Source organism: Ilyonectria robusta (genome assembly GCF_021365365.1).
Source record: "Ilyonectria robusta strain PMI_751 chromosome Unknown BGZ61scaffold_22, whole genome shotgun sequence".
In the NCBI taxonomy this organism is placed as follows: Eukaryota; Fungi; Ascomycota; class Sordariomycetes; order Hypocreales; family Nectriaceae; genus Ilyonectria; species Ilyonectria robusta.
The window spans coordinates 722,962-739,501 of NW_025764456.1; the positions used below are offsets into that span (position 1 = coordinate 722,962).

The following is a 16,540-nucleotide window of genomic DNA, read 5'->3' on the forward strand; positions in this document are numbered from 1 at the left end:
TATTAAAGTCAATATACAATACTATGAAATACCGCCATATGTTTTGTCCTGCTGTTGCCTCTGAGACCCGAAGAAATGCCGCTGCCTTATTAAATAGTTTCTTAACAATATTGCTGAATGCGGGGTACGCAAAGTGAGGCGGCCGAGGCCCTAGGCAGCCACAATCTCAGCTCTGCCCAATTCCCTCTCCCAACCTAGGTAGCCAGCGATAGTCATCACAATGCAACATCTTTGATCTCTCGACAGATCTCGCTTGAGTCTCATCTGAGGATACCCAAATTCTTGTCTCTCCAACGTGTCCCTCTTTAATACTGCGTATTACCTCTCGACGCCTCTTCTATCTCAACTCTGCCCAACCAGGTCTACACTTAGTCCATGATCATCATCCTCTTGCCCGGCTTTCACAATCACCTTGCCATCTGAGTTCGCTCTCGCCATGACCGTGTCGTGGAGGTCGATGATCGGTTGGGAGGGTGGCTTGACCGTTATCGCGGTACTGCTCGCCACGCTTCTCTATCCCATCGTGGCCAAGATTCGTCGACGCAGCGACAGACCTCGCTCTGGGACACTTGAAGTCCTCTCTGACGGAAAGGACGCCGAGTTCGAGTTTGTTAGCACTACTTATTCAACTTGCGCATCCAGCTGACTGTGTTCCAGCATCATCGCGGTCCATGGACTGGGCGCCGATCCAGATCGCACGTGGACGCAATCTGTCAAAAAGCCCCAACAGCGGGAAGCTATTGAATCTCAGCCTACATAGTACTCGGGAAAGATCCACCTACTTCAAGACTTACTCAAATCCGACTTTCCAGCAGCCAGAATCCTGAGTTTCAAGTACAACTCAAACTGGCTTACAGATGCGCCCGTGAAGACGACCGAGGAGGTTGGAAAAAGACTGCTGGAAGAAATCAAGGCCAAACGATCACGCCCAGTAATAATCACCACTTCCTTTTCAAACGTAGCTAACACTCTCACTAGCATCTTCCTATCATCTTCATCGGACACAGTCTAGGTGGCGTCATTATCAAGCAGGTACGACACCCGTCCTTGGTCGTTAAAACTTTGTGCTCTCGTCCTCTAAACTCTACAAGGCCTTATGCAGACCTGATTCCGAGGAGATCATCAATGACACCCCCGGGATCATTTTTCTCGGAACTCCCCACCAGGGCTCACCGGTGTCGATCAGTGCTGCTGCCTTGGCTTACATGACTAGGCTCTTGGGATCAGACACAACTATGGTCCTATCTCTGATGAGTAATGAGGTTCAACTCACCAATCTCGCCGATACATTCCGGACTCGCATAGCCCCAAACGAAAGCCGACGGCAGAAGCCTCGCATCATATCCTTCTACGAGACGAAGCCCATGTATTTGCTGAGGTTCTTATCTCTAGGCCTGATAAGCGCAAGTGGTCCCAAATCAGCAGCCGTCTAACTTTTTCAAGATTGTTTCGCGGAACTCAGCAGTGCTCCATGCAGACGAAGTCCACGATATCGACACCGATCATTCGGGCCTTAACAAGTGTACCGGGTAGGAAGATGAGCTGTATACGCAGTTAAAGGTGGCGATAGATAGCCTGAGGGCTCCATCGCTCCTGAAACAAGCGGACACCCTGATACGCGACAAGCGCTATGCACCAAAAGAGCTCAAAATTGAACGACTCTCGGGTGACCTGCTATCCATGGATCAGTGCTACATCAATCTTGCTATTGTGGAACATTCTGGCCAAGTCGCAGGTCGCCCAGGGAAAGGAAGCGCTGCGTCCTCTCCATTTTCTCTTTTCGCCCGAGAGAAAGTCGAAACACCAGACGAGGCAATCCAGGTCAACTTGGCGACAATCTTCAACCATCGCAAAGCACTCGACGGTCGGATGGTCGAACCTAGAAGAATTTTGATCCGAGGACGCGCAGGAGTTGGCAAGACTACATTGTGCAAAAAGATAGTCTATGACTTTACCTATGGTACACAGACAGAGTTGTATCGCTCATGGACTGAACTATTCGATCGCGTCCTTTGGGTGCCTCTGCGGAATCTGAAACCTCGGCACGCTGATGGATACACCTACAATGATCTTTTCTACCATGAATACTTTTCGGGGGAGGGAGAGACAGATGGCCGCCGTCTTGCCGAGGAACTGTGGCAAGCAGTGAAGGATCCTCACCGCCGCACAACTTTATTCATCCTCGATGGCTTGGATGAGATATCCCATGAATTAGGCCGCGGCGATGACATGGCGCGGTTCCTGAATCTCCTTTTTAATCAACCCAACATCATCATCACATCCCGACCAAACGCCAGACTTCCGGTTAACCTCAGAGGTCTCGACTTGGAATTGGAAACAATTGGGTTCTACCCAAACCAAGTGAAGGACTATATCCAAAACGCCTTCGCCGATCCGAACACTGGCGAACCGAATAAGAGAAACGTCGATAAGGTCCAGTCCTTCCTCCAAAGCCATAAACTTATCCAGGGTTTAGTGCGCATCCCAATTCAATTAGATGCACTTTGTTATACCTGGGGAGATATTCATCCCGAAACGCCTCTGAGCACCATGACCGATATATACAACTCCATAATGCAAAGGCTGTGGAAGAAAGATGTCTTGAAACTGGAAAAGCAACATGAGGGAAAGTCTCTAACGGCCGGCGATATTGACCTCTTACATGTCAAAGACTTGGTCCAGGATGAGATTCGTTTCCTCGAAGGCCTTGCTTTCACTGGACTGCACAATGATGCGATAGACTTTCCTTCAGAGCATCAGGACGCTATATCTAAGCACTTCAGGTCCACCGCCCTTATGCTCAACAAGACGCTTCCACACCTCTCTTTTCTACGAACCTCAGATCCTTCATCGAAGAACCCTAGCTACCATTTTCTGCACCTTACTTTTCAGGAGTATTTTGCGGCGGGGTATTTTGTGCGACATTGGAGAGCCAAACAAGATCTCAGATGTCTGGAACTCAACAGAAAGAGAATCGAGCCCATCTCTCCGCGCAAGTTTCTTCAGGAGCACAAATACTCGGCACGTTATGATGTCTTTTGGCGCTTTGTTTCCGGCCTTCTTGAAGCGGAAGAAGCGGAAGAGTTACTCAGATTCTTCAACGAAATCGAAGCAGAACCCCTCGACCTTTTGGGACCTACGCACCAGCGGCTAGTCATGCATTGCTTGAGTGAAGTGCACACTTCGACAAATTTGCCAATTCGATTGGCCCTAGAAAAAAAACTATCACAGTGGCTGCTCTTCGAGATCGACCTATTAAGAATCTCATTCTTAGCAAGAGAATCAGAGTGTCCCGAGAACCTCCTATGCGCTACTCTAAAATCTGGGCCTGGCTCCAGAAGATGGTCAATTCTACGCGCAATGACAGATTCTAGAAGGCAGTTATCAGGATCGGCCATCCAGATGCTGGTGGCGTTACTCGAGGAAGGCAACATGGATTTTCAATCTGACATCACCAACGCCTTGGAACAACAGCCCAGCTTACCAGAGGAAGTTATTACAAGGCTCACAGTACTACTTGGGGATGAAAACGTTGGTACTCGAATTTATGCCATTCGCAGCCTAAGATATCAATCGGACTTGCCAGAGACAACCGTCACAGTGTTGACAGCACTGCTGAAGGAGGACACTTCTGTCCGATTCTACGCCGCCGAGGCCCTCCGCAACCAATCGAACTTACCAGATGCAACTATTACAGTACTAGTAAAACTACTCGCGGACAGTGATTATACGATACGAGATTTTGCTGCCAATGTCCTTGGGCGTCAATTATACTTATCAGAGGCAAGTGCTGAAGCGCTAATAACACTATTTAAGGATACGGGCCAACATACCCAATCCTCTGGCGCCGCAGTCCTGGGGCACCCATCGAGCTTGCAAGAGGGAGTTGTCGCGATACTAACAGCACTACTTGCAAATGAGGACAGTCATGTCCAATCTAGCGCCGCTCAAGTCCTAACGAGCCAACCGAGCTTACCAGAGGCAACTATTACAGCATTAATGGCACTGCTTGAGGATGAGGCAGAGTTGGTCCAAGTCCATGCCGCCACAGCCCTAGTGAATCAATCACGAACCCGATCGGATGCAGCTGTTACAAAATTAACAGCACTGCTTAAGAGCGAGGGAAGTGTTATTCGAGAACATGCCGCCGAAGGCCTGAGCAACCTGACATCAACCTTACCGGAGGCAGCTATTACACCACTAATAGCACTGCTTAAGGATGAGGAAGAGGCCGTTCGAGAACATGCCGCCGCCGTCCTAGGGAATCAATCATCCACATTAGCTGAGGCAGTTACTACACCGCTAATAGCATTGCTTAAGGATGAGGGAGAGGCTGTTCGAGAACGTGCCGTTGAAGCTCTAGGGTGGCAATTATCAACCTTGCCAGAGTCAGCTATTACAGCACTGATATTACTACTCAACGACGAGGATAAATTTGTTCGACAAGAGGCCGTTAAAGGCCTAGGGCAGCAATCATCAATCTTGCCAGAGTCAGCTATTATGGCACTAGTAGCACGGCTTAAGGACGAGGACAAGGTTTTTCGATCTAACCTTGCCCATAACCTAGGATCGGTACCGAATTTGTTGGACAGAATGCTTCAGCATGCGGGGTTATTGTTCAAACCCCAAGGACGGTCTGAGGCCAGTGGCTCTACCCTCCTCAATACTGAACTTGTGGGACATTTGTATAGAAGCATGCTATTCCGCAGTTTTCAGGAACAGGTAGCTTTGTACAATGATGGATACAGCTGTTGCATTGTGGAACAAGCGAGTGAGCTCCGGACAGCTTCTTTTGAGTCTAGAAGTCTGTACGATCAATTTCAAGCCGGAGTTCGCAGAGGTCGGCAACTGTGGAATGACAATGGCTACAAGCTGTGGGACAGTGTGGAAGGAGGACTTTCTCATCAGTGATTATTCCGGTACACTTTGGCGTGAGGCAGAATAGAAAAGGAGTAAATTATGTCATATTGTTTCTCTCTTTACCATTTCCCGCCTACCGCTCGCTCGTAGCAGGCTGTACGGGCTGAGCCTGGGAGCTGATAAGGGCCAGTTGAACAGGGGAGCCGAACTTGAGATGAAAAGCGAAGAACGCGTAAAACGTGCAACTTTAATTCCGTCGCATAATCCAAGTAATTCATACTCACAGTTTAGTTAATTATTTCCTAACCAGTCGGCCAGACCAAATACCAGTCTATCTTAAAGTATTTACAAATTGCAAAGCCTCGAGTCCGCCCTGGACATATCTAATTGTAAGCAAAGATCTTAGCAGCTGCCATCTCCGCAACAACCATGATGATCGCCTGGCTGTTGCCAGTAGGGAGGTCAGGGTGAATGCTAGCATCGGAAATGAACTGCACTTGGTCAGCGTGTTAATCTCAGAATCGCACAGGATAAAACTTACCAGGTTATCCATTCCGTAGACTTTGGTGTTGGTATCAACGACGGAGGAGCCGCCCTTGCGGCCGTCATCGGTGCCCATCTTAGCAGTACCAGTATAGTGAATACCGCTGGTGAGAGAACCAAGAATAGCCGAGGTGTTTGTGTAGGTCTGAAGCTTGAAGCCAGTTGAGGGATCCGTAATGTCATCGACCATTCCCTGAATGAATGACGTCGCAGCCTCAACATCACCATCAGTTTGAAGATATGGCGACTGCTCCATAACAGTACTACCGTCGTCGGAAAGACCCAAAACACCGGTAGACGTGAGACCGTGGGTCATGTACTGCGTAATGGTAACGACGCCCTTGCCGGAGGCGGCGCAAGAGCCTTGGTAGTAGCGGGTAATACCGTCGCTTCCAACGTTGGACGAGAAGAAAATCATGCGGTGTCTGCCCTGGGTGAGCACGCCAGAGTCCTTCTTCTCGTACAGGTTAATGTTAGAGGTATCGGAACCGTTGAGAACGCTGGCTGTATCAAGAGGGCCCCAGGTCTCGCCAGTGTTGACGATAATGGAAAAGATGGGATGATCCTTGAGGTTCTTGCCAACAGGGAGCTCAATCCAGTCCTTCTTAGGAGGGAGGGTAACTCCGGTCTTCTTAGCTGTCTGAATTTGGGCCTTGGGGCCGATACCAGAATTGAAGAGGACGCGAGGAGTCGACAGCGCGCCGGCAGAGAGAACGACGCGTCCATTCTTAGCAAGCTTAATAATCTCTCGAACGCCGGCGGAGTTTTCAACCTCGACGCCAGTTACCTTGGAGCCAGATCGGACAAGACGGATAACCTTTGTCTTGAGACGCAGACTGAAGTTGTCGCGCTTTTGAGCCAGAGGCAGGTAGGTTCGCACGGGGCCTGCACGCTCCGCGTCCTTGATGTTCCACGAGGGATAGCTATAAACCCTGTGCTTTTCGTTGGGCTGCTTGATCATATCAACCGACTTCCAGCCGAGCTTGCTGAAGAAGCCAGAAAGAGTCGAGTAGAGACCCTGGTCGTAGCGTTTGCCGTTCTCAGAGGGAAGAGTAGATCCCGGGTTGCGCTTGTACAATCTCTTGGCCGCAGGAGCAATATCGTTCCACTTCCAGCCACGGGGCCACTTGTCGTTGAAGTCGTGCGCGGCAGGGTGAACGAAGACCATGTAGTTAACCGTAACACCTCCCCCCAGAACACAGGCCGAGTATCCAGGTGTATCGTCGCAGATGTACTCGTTCCAGAGGTCAAGTCCGCTAACGGCGGAGGACAAGCCGGGAACGTCGATCGGGGTTAGGGAGTCGTCCCAGGTGAGGGTGTGGTTTGACCCCGTGGCAACGGTCGGGCCGGATCCTCGCTCCAGGAGGAGAACCTCCTTGTTGGCCTCGGAAAGACGCTCGGCCGTGATGATGCCGGCAGGGCCGCCGCCCACAACGATGTAGTCGTAGGTCGAGGCCGCCGCCTTCATGCCCAGGGTCAAGGCCGTGAGGCCACTGAGAGAGACTAGACGCATGATGGAGGTTGTTGGATCGGTACGGGTGAATGAACGTCTAGTGTTGATCAGCACAGAGGGAAGAGGAGTGCTGGAGATGCGCAGATCTCCATCACTTATATCGCTCTTCACCAAGGATACAGGGGACCCCCAGTAGCAAACAAGTAGACTGAACTTTCTTTCTTCAGTGCATCAAAGCAGACTTGTTTCACACAGCCGAACTTCCGATGATCCACTCCGAGAGTTGGGACGATTCATACAGGAGTCGTCCCTGTCGTCCCCATCTTTAACAGTCCATGCCACGTATGTGCCAGCCTTACTGATGATTATCTAAAAGCTCGAATGACATCTTGCCCCTCTCCCACGTCACCGAGCTCGGCCATGGCACCGCGGGCTTGCCGTCATTTGCAAACGACTAGGCGTGGCCCTCGCCACCGAGGAGTCGGATTGACCCTGTTTTCTATGCTACAGGTGGAGTGATAAAGTGGTTCCGGTCATGCAGGAACCAGAGCCTCACAAATGCAGCACCAGTCGAATGCCGATGCCGGTATGTCGAGAATCTTGCTTATCTGATCTTGCCCTAGTCTTTTTTTCTCCCGCGCGCGTAGCCCACTCCTTCTAAATGACGGCCCGACATTGGCCACTTAACAAGCTTTGACGGCGCGGGATTTGCAAGCTGCTCATATTAAGGGCCGGTGGAGGCTGGTGAAGCGTCAGGGATAAGTCTTTACCCGGCAAAATGAGGTTTAAGTGGAGTCCTCTGGGACAAGGGAGAGAGGGTTGATAGGATCCAGGATCCGGATGCAAGCACTTTCCACAGGGCCCTAGATACGTCATCGATCCATAGCGTCGGAACTAGAAACCAGTAAGTAGAGCCAAGGCTGTCTTCTTGTTCCGGGCGGACCCGTTCCCACGGACTCGGTTCCGCGCCTCCCAGCATGTTGACTTGCCGGAATATTGTATGACACAGAGATGTAATAGAAACAGGAGGAGAATTAAATTATTGAACACCCCAAGTCTCATGCGTAAACCTCGTGGTCATAATAATTAGTGACCCAGAGGTTGTTTATCGAGTTTTCTTTCTTTTTGTAGATCCCTCAATAAGGTTGCTCAACCTGATTCAATTCTGTCGTATTTGCCATTACCCTGAAGGCGGAATTGCAGGCTCAAGAAAATAGGAATAGGTCTGAATAATTGTATTCGGTAGTATACAATTTATTCCTGACACTCCGATCATATACGTGCACCTCATCAAGTCAATCGGTTTTGTCCGCTGCTATGATGCAGGGTAGGTTGCTTGCCACGAGCAAAGACCACGTGTGTGTCGTGAATGTGACATTGAAAGTTGAGAAGTTGAGATGCATTCGTCTCACAGCCCGGCAGCAATATTCTATTACTAGAAAAAAGTACGCTGGAAATATCAAGATAAGAGTAAAAATAACCCAATATTTGAGCAATTTTATTTCCGGTTTGATCGTCATTTTTACAGTAGCACCGCCATACTACTAGAACAACATGGCACACTCGTCCATATCCAACAGAAAGCTGCTGTCCATGAATACGTCATCAAGAACGAGAAGATCGCCATCAAGACTTCTGCTCTGGGCGCCTCAGGAAGCGGGCGGCACAGCATCCTGCAGAGAGTAAGCTGACACTCTCACAAGTTCCATCGTGGTCATCACTCAGCAAGATGCCACTCCTGCTGACATGAATACGAGCTTACTCTCGGCAGGTCCTAGAGTCGTACGACCCTACTGAGAATGGAGAGCACCGGACGGTGATTCATATCGAGAAACACACTGTCATACTAGAGTTCAAAATGCAACTCGGCAGTGAAACACCTGCTCGGAATGCCCGGCATCAGTAGCTCGTACAGCATGGCGAAGCCTTCCTGCTGGTTTACGACATCGCGGACTGCACTAGATTCGAGTTGCTGCGGACGATCCATAGCGGGCTCTTTGGGCCAAAGGAAGAAGAGAAGCCGTGGTGGGTGTTGGCTACGAAGACGGACCAACCACAGCAGAACTAGGCCGTATCAACGCAGGAGGGTGCAGAATTCGTAACACACCCGTCAATCCACGCGATGAAGTAGAAATACTTGATTCGTGCGTATCTAACCGGGTGTTCTCGAGTGCGGCATCTCTGGGCTTTATGTCGGTAATCCCACTATCCAGCGTGTCGACTTCAGAGAAGCGAGCGGCGAGGTTCCCTTGTGCATCGGGGGAAATATCAGTGTGGCCAACTTCTTCGTGAATAAATTTACAAAACGGCGTACTCGGAAATAGGCCTGGCAAACCTCCGACGCGTCGTTGTTGCAATATAAATTCAGCCCCCAAGAGGCATTTTTACCCAAATGTCGATAAGCCTCTGCCCCTGGCGATGGGAGCCAGATCTCTGAGGCCAGCGCAGCATGACAACTGCCTTCGTATCTCCTACCGCGGGCCGACATTCACTAATGCGGTGAACGCGGCTGAGTTGGAATAACCGTGACCGATTACCCTCAATATGGCATTATTCAAGCGAGTTTAAAACGCCTTAGGGAGCCCGAATCCCTATGACTTGACGCCTACTTCTAGTTATGTCCCTTGTCACAAAAGGACGATTGCTAAGTCATTGCTTGGGTGCCAGCTCCATTTCTCAAAGTTGAATAGCTCGCTTCCATCATCTGATATCTCAGCACGGAGGGCTTCCGTGCCGTCCTGCAGTCTCCACATGATCATAAGCTGAGATGTACAGCCACTCTTTATCGAACCATTTTCAGATTTGCTCCATACGAACCGAAGGACTCAAGGCTGGCAACTTTCTTTTAATCGAGGTTCCTTCCTGCATCTGTTAGCCAATCACAGATTTCGCCCCAGATCACGAGTGATTAAGGCATTCTAAATTTATTGGGCTTGCCTAGAAGTTTCAAATAAGATATCCCTCATAAATGCATGTGGCAGCAAGGAGAATAGAGGAGCAGTCCAGTTGAGCGTCGTGCGGGACCGCTATGCGAATGTGATGGCTGGGAACCTCGGATGCTTTCTCTGTTAGCTTAAATAGATAAACGACCAATTTCAACCTCCAATACAACCAGATGTTTGGAGACATCGGCAAACGTGGCGTATCTCATAGAAAACACCTTCTAAGAACCCATCTGATGGTGTTGAGTAAATAAAACAAACCGAGAATCTTCCAGGAATTCGTAGCCACACATCAACAACCAACGTGCTCATTACTTCTCATCCAACTTTCGAATCACCCGCGCCGGATTTCCAGCAACGACAACACGATCGGGAACGTCCTTGGTCACAACGCTTCCCGCCCCAACGGTCACGCCCCGTCCGATAGTCACACCCGGCAGCACAATGCAGTTTCCACCGAACCAACAGTCCTCGCCGACTGTAATCGGCTTCCCGCTTTCTGGCCCTCGGGTGCCATTCCGAACTTCCGGATCCAGAGGGTGAGTTCCGCTGTAGAAGGAGCAGTTTGGTCCGATGAGTGTGCGGGCGCCGATTGTGATGAGGCATGTATCGATCCAGCTGCTGTTGAAGTTGATGAAGGCGCCTTCACCGATCCTGATGTCGTCAGTTTCCAGACCAAAGGTCCATCATGGCGCGGACCTACTTGAGATTGTAACCATAATCCATTCGAATGGGACTTTCAATCCACGGCCAGTTCTGGAGCGCGTCTTCGTCCTCTTCTGGGCTTGCGGCGGGCGGAGGAAGAGCAGTGGTGTCATTGTTGATGCTTAAATAAGAGTTAGCAATTAAAAAGTGCCATTTGGCAATGAGACATTTACTCCTTCCACATCTCGATAAGACTTCGCCGATCCACATCATCGGCCGCGTTGAATTTCTTCATCGCTTTGGAACACCGCTGTCGATCGCGGATCAGGTCATCAGTGAATGCATAGTAGAGTTCGCCTTCTTGCATGCGCCGTCTGTTTTCAACGTTGTCGATTGACCGCAAGTCCATGGTTGCGGTTGTTGAATGGTAGCGTGAGTTCAATGAGGGTAGAGTATGTGGTGTTGTTTGAAACAGTCCGCGACAAATGAATCAGGTCAATTCTCTTGGCGTTATCCCTCGATCTTGGTGAATAGAGAAGGGTGATTGAATAGCTCTGGGAATATTGAGGCAAGGTGGCCTGACACGTTATCGGTTAGTCCTGTGGGGTTATACGTTATGGTTCTGGGATCCTGTGGGTCTGATGAATCATGCGCTTTAAGTTGGTCACGTTTCCCGTTGCCTAACTAGAACTGCCTCATTGACTCGGCCCTCTCAGATTGATTCGGGTTTCATACGAGGTTTGAGTCGCGGACCTACGATGTTGGGATTCTTAAACAATATACTGGCTCTACGGATGGAAGGATGGTTGGAATGCAAGAGCTTTTATATCCATCGTGATTTTGCCTTTTCTAAGATTTACCTTTTCCAAGATGCAGCTGTTACTGCAACTTATTAAGGTAATGCAAAAGGTAACCAGTTGGACTGGAAACTTTAGTCTGTCTGAGTAAACTGTTGACCTTTGATTGGACTGGGTATATGGTCAGTATTATTGATCCGATTATTCGGTTTTTATTTATTTATTTGAGCTTCTAGTCCCCCCTCTGAGTGTGTGTACTAGGGCACCCTAACCTCTTGATACTAGCTCTACTCAATGTCATCAGATAGATTTATGCCATACAGTAAGTTTGTTGCACACTTATCTTTGCCTTGAGCTTTTAACCCTCCTGCCTCCAAAGCCATTAACATAGACAATAACTTTGCTTCCTGTGGAGAATGGCCTTGCTGCCTGTAAGCGGAACTACGATATAACGATACATATCTCTCTTTGGCAATAGAAACAGTATGTACTTTAAGGTCGTTCACTGCAGACAGCAAGGTTGAAGATGGAAGGGTTTAAATGAAGCTCAAGGCAAAGATTAGTGCAAAAACTTTATTGCTAAGCTATTGTCTCTTCTGGTACTGGGTGTAGTATTAAATATTTGTCTATTGTCTACAGATACTGCGTGGCTTTGATGTATCTGGTAATATCGAGAAAGAAATAAAAATGACAGTCCAAGTCTATCAAAGTCTCCAACGAATTTGATTAGCTTCACTGCCTCAATCTGCCGTGTGTGTAAGCTCGGTAGGATTGATGTATGCGATGCAACTGCTAGTCTATGAAGGAATACATTGATTGTGGTGTGTGAATGGCAGTATGCTGTCGTGCCCTTCTCTGGACCAAGTAAAGTCTGTTGGTTGAGTGGAAAGAAATATAGGTACTCAAAGTCTCAGTGTAGTCCATTGTACGGCACCAATCTTGTGGAAGGTTACGATCTCACTCCCCGCTGGCCAGTTCTTTGAGTATAAGTACATTAACATCAAGGCAAGCAGTACTCTGGTGTGGGAAAAGGACCCAAACCGCAGCTACACGGTCCCCAAGACTTATACCACAACCGCAACCAAGAACGACAAGTAGCAGTCTTAAGTTTCAGGCTGGGAGTCCGACGAGGTTCTTATCTTATCCTTAATTTAAACTTTCTATATCTATAACCTTCAACCTTGACGGTTCAGACCCGCCACAGCTTCTTGACGTAATTTACTCCAGCCCTCTTCTAGGGGAAGCAGAGAAGCGCCGTGGTCCATCGGTCAGGTCGCTCTGTTTCCCTGAGGAGGAGTCTTGGGTTCGATTCGATACTCGACATAATTTCCCTCGCCGAACGATGCCACACGACGCCGACCGACGCCGACCGATGCCGAACTACGAGTTGCAACTAACCGACCGTCTAATCCACTGATACGACAAAAAAGAACACATAGATGCTACGGGGTATCGTATATGGGCTTAAATACTGAATCTGAATAAAGATAAAAACCATTTTTTTCTTCCTGTTCTCAGTTAGTGGTTGGTTCTATTGTTTCTTTCCTTGAGTCGCACTTTGGGATGATGAATCATTGTACTCCTTCTCACATATGCGACTGCAGTCTGGCACATATGTCCGATGAATATTAATTTGTGACCTCAACGAGAGAACACATATTCCAAGCGGCATATGTCCCGACCGACGATGCAAGCTGACGTCCCCCTGACGTCGCCTCTCTCCTCAACAGGAATAACTTGAGACTGCCCGCCTGGCCTCGTATCCGCGTATGCACTGCAGCCTCGGCCTATCAATAGTGTACCTCTTTAGTGGTACATACGGCAGCACCTGTCAATGGCTCGATATGATTAAAGTCGGCTTAGCCTGATGTTTCTACAACGGCGGATTCTCGGCCGGTGGCGCCCGGAAGGATCCAGTGCAAACCAGCACTAATTTCATTTTGCTCATGCTTGCAGATGGCGCTTCTCCGCGGTAACCAGACTGGGCAGGTATAATACCGGTACCATAAATTTGCAGCATTCGGAGACGGTAACGGAGCATCTCCGCTGCTATGTACCAGCAGAAGAGAAAGACTGCGGAACGCTATTACTTAACGATCCACTCCGTACCTAATCATCGGCCGTCTACAGACGAGTCTCGCCTGTTCTCACCTCCCGAGGCGTCTGCAAATGGACCGACGCTTCGCTTACATGGTGGAGTGCGGAATGAGTGGGAAAACTACCGAGTCTCCCGGAATGAGTACGACACAGCCAAAGACTCGAGACAAAAGTCCGGCAGTCAACCACGTGAGGTGAGACTCAGCTCCAGAATTGGTCTAGCCGGCTGATCTCCCCTCATCCTGTCTGCACATCCCATCCTTTTCTGTTCCGCGGGCATCTCTCGCGCTGGAGCATCTCGTCATTCGTACTTAACCGAGCCAGCATCCCTTCCAGATTGGGTCTTTGGCCATTCACGTGGGCCAGCTTCAGCGAGAGAGTGCCGACTGCGACCTGAAGCCTCGGCGTCTCGGTGTCTTTGGCGTCTTGTGCGTCCCAATCGCGAACCTCCAACTCGCGACAACTCCCACACGCGCCGCGCCAGTTGTCCGTCCTCATGGACGCATGCTACGGCTTCTACCTGTACGGATAAGGCTGTTACACATCTGAGCCCTCGCGCTCAATCTCGCACACACACAAACTCTTCGGCGCATCCGCAACCGAGGCCGCGATGCGGTCGCAGCACCGTACTCTCGTCTGCATCCCCATCCCCGCGACTCTCCCACCGCACGTCGTCGTCGCATTTATCCAGACCTACGCGCCGACTCTCCAGTACAACAGCCATGTTGCCAACTTCACCGAGATTCCCTCCGATCCCAACTCCATCGCCAATGACCCCTTCTTTGGCCCCATGGACAACACCGTCCGCACGTTCCAGATCCACGAAGTCACCCGCCTGCTCCCGGGCATCTCCAGAGAAGCCCGATGGCCCGTCGTCTTCCAGTCGTTCCCCGATGGCATACGCTCTCGTGCCGATCCTCCCATCGGCACCATCGTCTGGGCGCGATGGACCGTTCGTCGCCGGTACGCCGGGTCGCCCGCCCTCTCAGAAAGCACCACCTCCAGCTCAGCGACCGAAGTGGGAGAAGAATGGGATCTCTGCGAGGAGGTTCTCACCGATGCCAATACCATGATGATGCCCTTTACCGCAAAAGTCATTGACCAGGTCCACAATGAGATATCCCAAAGGATTGTGGACGAGGCATTCAAGGGCTACTTAAACGGGACTCTCCTCCACCAGTGAAGCCCCAGTCATGCAGAAAACACTGCTGCCAGTCGGGTTATCACGTCACTATCCATGTCCAGATCGCGCGCAGAGACGCAGCAATCAAGATTTGTCTGCTTCCATAAACAGCCCATCAGGTAAGGAAGCAATCCCTCGAAATTGTGACGGATCTCGACGCTTGGGGTTCAACTGCTGATCCTAGCGCTAGGTTTGAGGAAAGCAATGCTCATAAAATTGGAACGATCGAGAAAGACGCTCCAGATGCGCATCCCAAGATGAACGCATCCCTCTACCGAGCCTGCAGTTCTTTGGATTGATGGTGAAGCTAGCATCAGCATCAGACCCGCGAAGCATGTCCGGGGATGGACGCGGCGTCGATGTAGAATAAGGAACGTTTAACTAGATACCCAGAATACGAACACGATACCCCAAACGAAATTCACGAGTAAAGAAATCCAATCATGATACACTATGCCATCACCGAGGTATCATCTCCTCTCAGTCTCTCACAGGTTTCTATTAGCGACATTTCGGCCAAGATTCAGCTCTCCGCCTTGATCTGCCGTAGTTGGCCGAAGCGGCCATACACGTGGCCACGACAACATATATATTCGATATCTCTACGGAATAGATTACTCCTTTCTCATACTGGACCTCTCAAACCAACACGTAGCGCCTGGATTAAGAGGAGTTAGGAAGCAGACCCATATTTGGACACGTCCTAAATTTTCTATTTATGTCTTGCACGGGCGATATAGGAGGTTAAGATTTGAGGGAACGGCGGGAGCCAAGGCATCAACGTGCGGAATTAATTGCTTGCAGCAGGGTCCTCGGAAGCATGTAGGGTAATCATGAACGCCAAGGCTACATTCACCGTAGTTTAAAAAAATCCAAATTGAAGCTAACACACTTTCCAAGTTCATTCTACAAACACTACGAGTCAAGTGTGTAGCCCTCTGTCCCTTCATCTGTCCTTTTAATCTGAAGGGATCCCAAATCAACAGCGTTGAGCGCTCTGACATTCAACGGCTGCATATTCATATTTTCTCGATAAACCGACATCACGTATTCGCGCCTCTCCAGAGGTACCTTGTCGAAAACGGACAAGGGAGGCCCGTACACATTGGTGAACACGTGAACTCCGCAAGTCGAGCAATACGTACTGCCGCTGAACTTACTCCCGTATCGGTACTCAAATGTATGCTCTCTTCCGTGGATTTTGACCTGGTCTCTGGTGGGGTAGACTCCGATGTATGCTGTCTGTTGGAGTTGAACAGGCGAGGGCAATAGCAGTTGGGGGGCTTGGGCAACATACTCGTACACATGAACTACAGTTATCCTCCTTTATCTCAAGTTCCGAAATTGGAACCATCAACTGGACTTGGACTTTCTGGCAATGGCATGAGCCGACATGCGATGGGCGCGGCTCTGATGGTGTCGAGATAGACCAGGCCTTTTCGTTATCATCTGTTTCGACTATATTGATCGCTGGTCTTTGGAATGATTAGTTCGGCATATACATTATGATGGAAAATGTAGGGAACATATGAGCTTCCTACTCTAGTTGGAATGGGTTGATCTCCTGAATAGCTCGTACGTTGACGGCGAACTGGCCGCCCAACGGTCCAACGAAATGTTCACCAACCACGCCGGTGCCGCAGTAATTACAGAACTAAATTATGGGTATTAGCAGTCTACAATGAAGCAACTGTGAGACTCAGTCACTACCTTATCCTGCGCTGCACTAGATCGGTATTCAGTAAGCTGGCCGTCGTCCCTGATCACTTTGAAGGCGTCAGGCGGGGGTATAAGCCAGAGGTAACCTTTCTTTGTACAAAGGCTACATGTACATGCAATCGCCTCCTTGATCTCTGGAACGTTAAGCTCGAAGCGATAACGACCGCAGTGGCAATTGCCGTGATATGGCGTGTTCTGTGCAGCCATTGTTGCTTCTGGACACCTGGTGTGAGCTAAGGTGTTCGAGTAGCTAAAGAGGGGAAGAGGATCACACTTTTATGAAAAATGGATGCTACAGTGA

The 16,540-nt window shown here is 49.7% G+C and overlaps 5 protein-coding genes across 5 annotated transcripts; 2 read left to right on the forward strand and 3 right to left on the reverse strand.

The window, feature by feature from the left end:
• Positions 1 to 457: 457 nt before the first annotated feature.
• BGZ61DRAFT_362161 (armadillo-type protein) lies at positions 458 to 4,911 on the forward strand (the record flags this gene model as incomplete). Its single annotated transcript, XM_046241337.1, is given in 6 exon segments — positions 458 to 606; positions 658 to 712; positions 761 to 931; positions 979 to 1,032; positions 1,444 to 1,522; positions 1,538 to 4,911. The coding sequence occupies 6 exon segments, from the start codon at positions 458 to 460 to the stop codon at positions 4,909 to 4,911; spliced, it is 3,882 nt and encodes a 1,293-aa protein (XP_046099390.1).
• A 277-nt stretch (positions 4,912 to 5,188) lies between these two features.
• On the reverse strand, positions 5,189 to 6,871 carry BGZ61DRAFT_428263 (uncharacterized protein; the record flags this gene model as incomplete). The annotated part of the gene is made up of 2 exons (XM_046243741.1): positions 5,189 to 5,351; positions 5,402 to 6,871. The coding sequence occupies 2 exons, from the start codon at positions 6,869 to 6,871 to the stop codon at positions 5,244 to 5,246; spliced, it is 1,578 nt and encodes a 525-aa protein (XP_046099391.1). The 3' UTR covers positions 5,189 to 5,243.
• A 3,034-nt stretch (positions 6,872 to 9,905) lies between these two features.
• BGZ61DRAFT_105633 (galactoside O-acetyltransferase) lies at positions 9,906 to 11,012 on the reverse strand. Its single transcript, XM_046236881.1, has 3 exons — positions 10,677 to 11,012; positions 10,502 to 10,624; positions 9,906 to 10,452 (listed from the first exon to the last, which is right to left on the reverse strand). Exons 1-3 carry the CDS (start codon positions 10,850 to 10,852, stop codon positions 10,110 to 10,112), a joined length of 642 nt encoding a protein of 213 aa, XP_046099392.1. The 5' UTR covers positions 10,853 to 11,012; the 3' UTR covers positions 9,906 to 10,109.
• A 2,745-nt stretch (positions 11,013 to 13,757) lies between these two features.
• Positions 13,758 to 14,731, forward strand: BGZ61DRAFT_459266 (uncharacterized protein). Its single transcript, XM_046246882.1, has one exon. It carries the CDS (start codon positions 13,948 to 13,950, stop codon positions 14,518 to 14,520), a length of 573 nt encoding a protein of 190 aa, XP_046099393.1. The 5' UTR covers positions 13,758 to 13,947; the 3' UTR covers positions 14,521 to 14,731.
• Positions 14,732 to 15,385: 654 nt separating this feature from the next.
• Positions 15,386 to 16,490, reverse strand: BGZ61DRAFT_459269 (Mss4-like protein). The gene is made up of 4 exons (XM_046246883.1): positions 16,231 to 16,490; positions 16,062 to 16,174; positions 15,818 to 15,995; positions 15,386 to 15,762 (listed from the first exon to the last, which is right to left on the reverse strand). Exons 1-4 carry the CDS (start codon positions 16,444 to 16,446, stop codon positions 15,436 to 15,438), a joined length of 834 nt encoding a protein of 277 aa, XP_046099394.1. The 5' UTR covers positions 16,447 to 16,490; the 3' UTR covers positions 15,386 to 15,435.
• Positions 16,491 to 16,540: the final 50 nt, after the last annotated feature.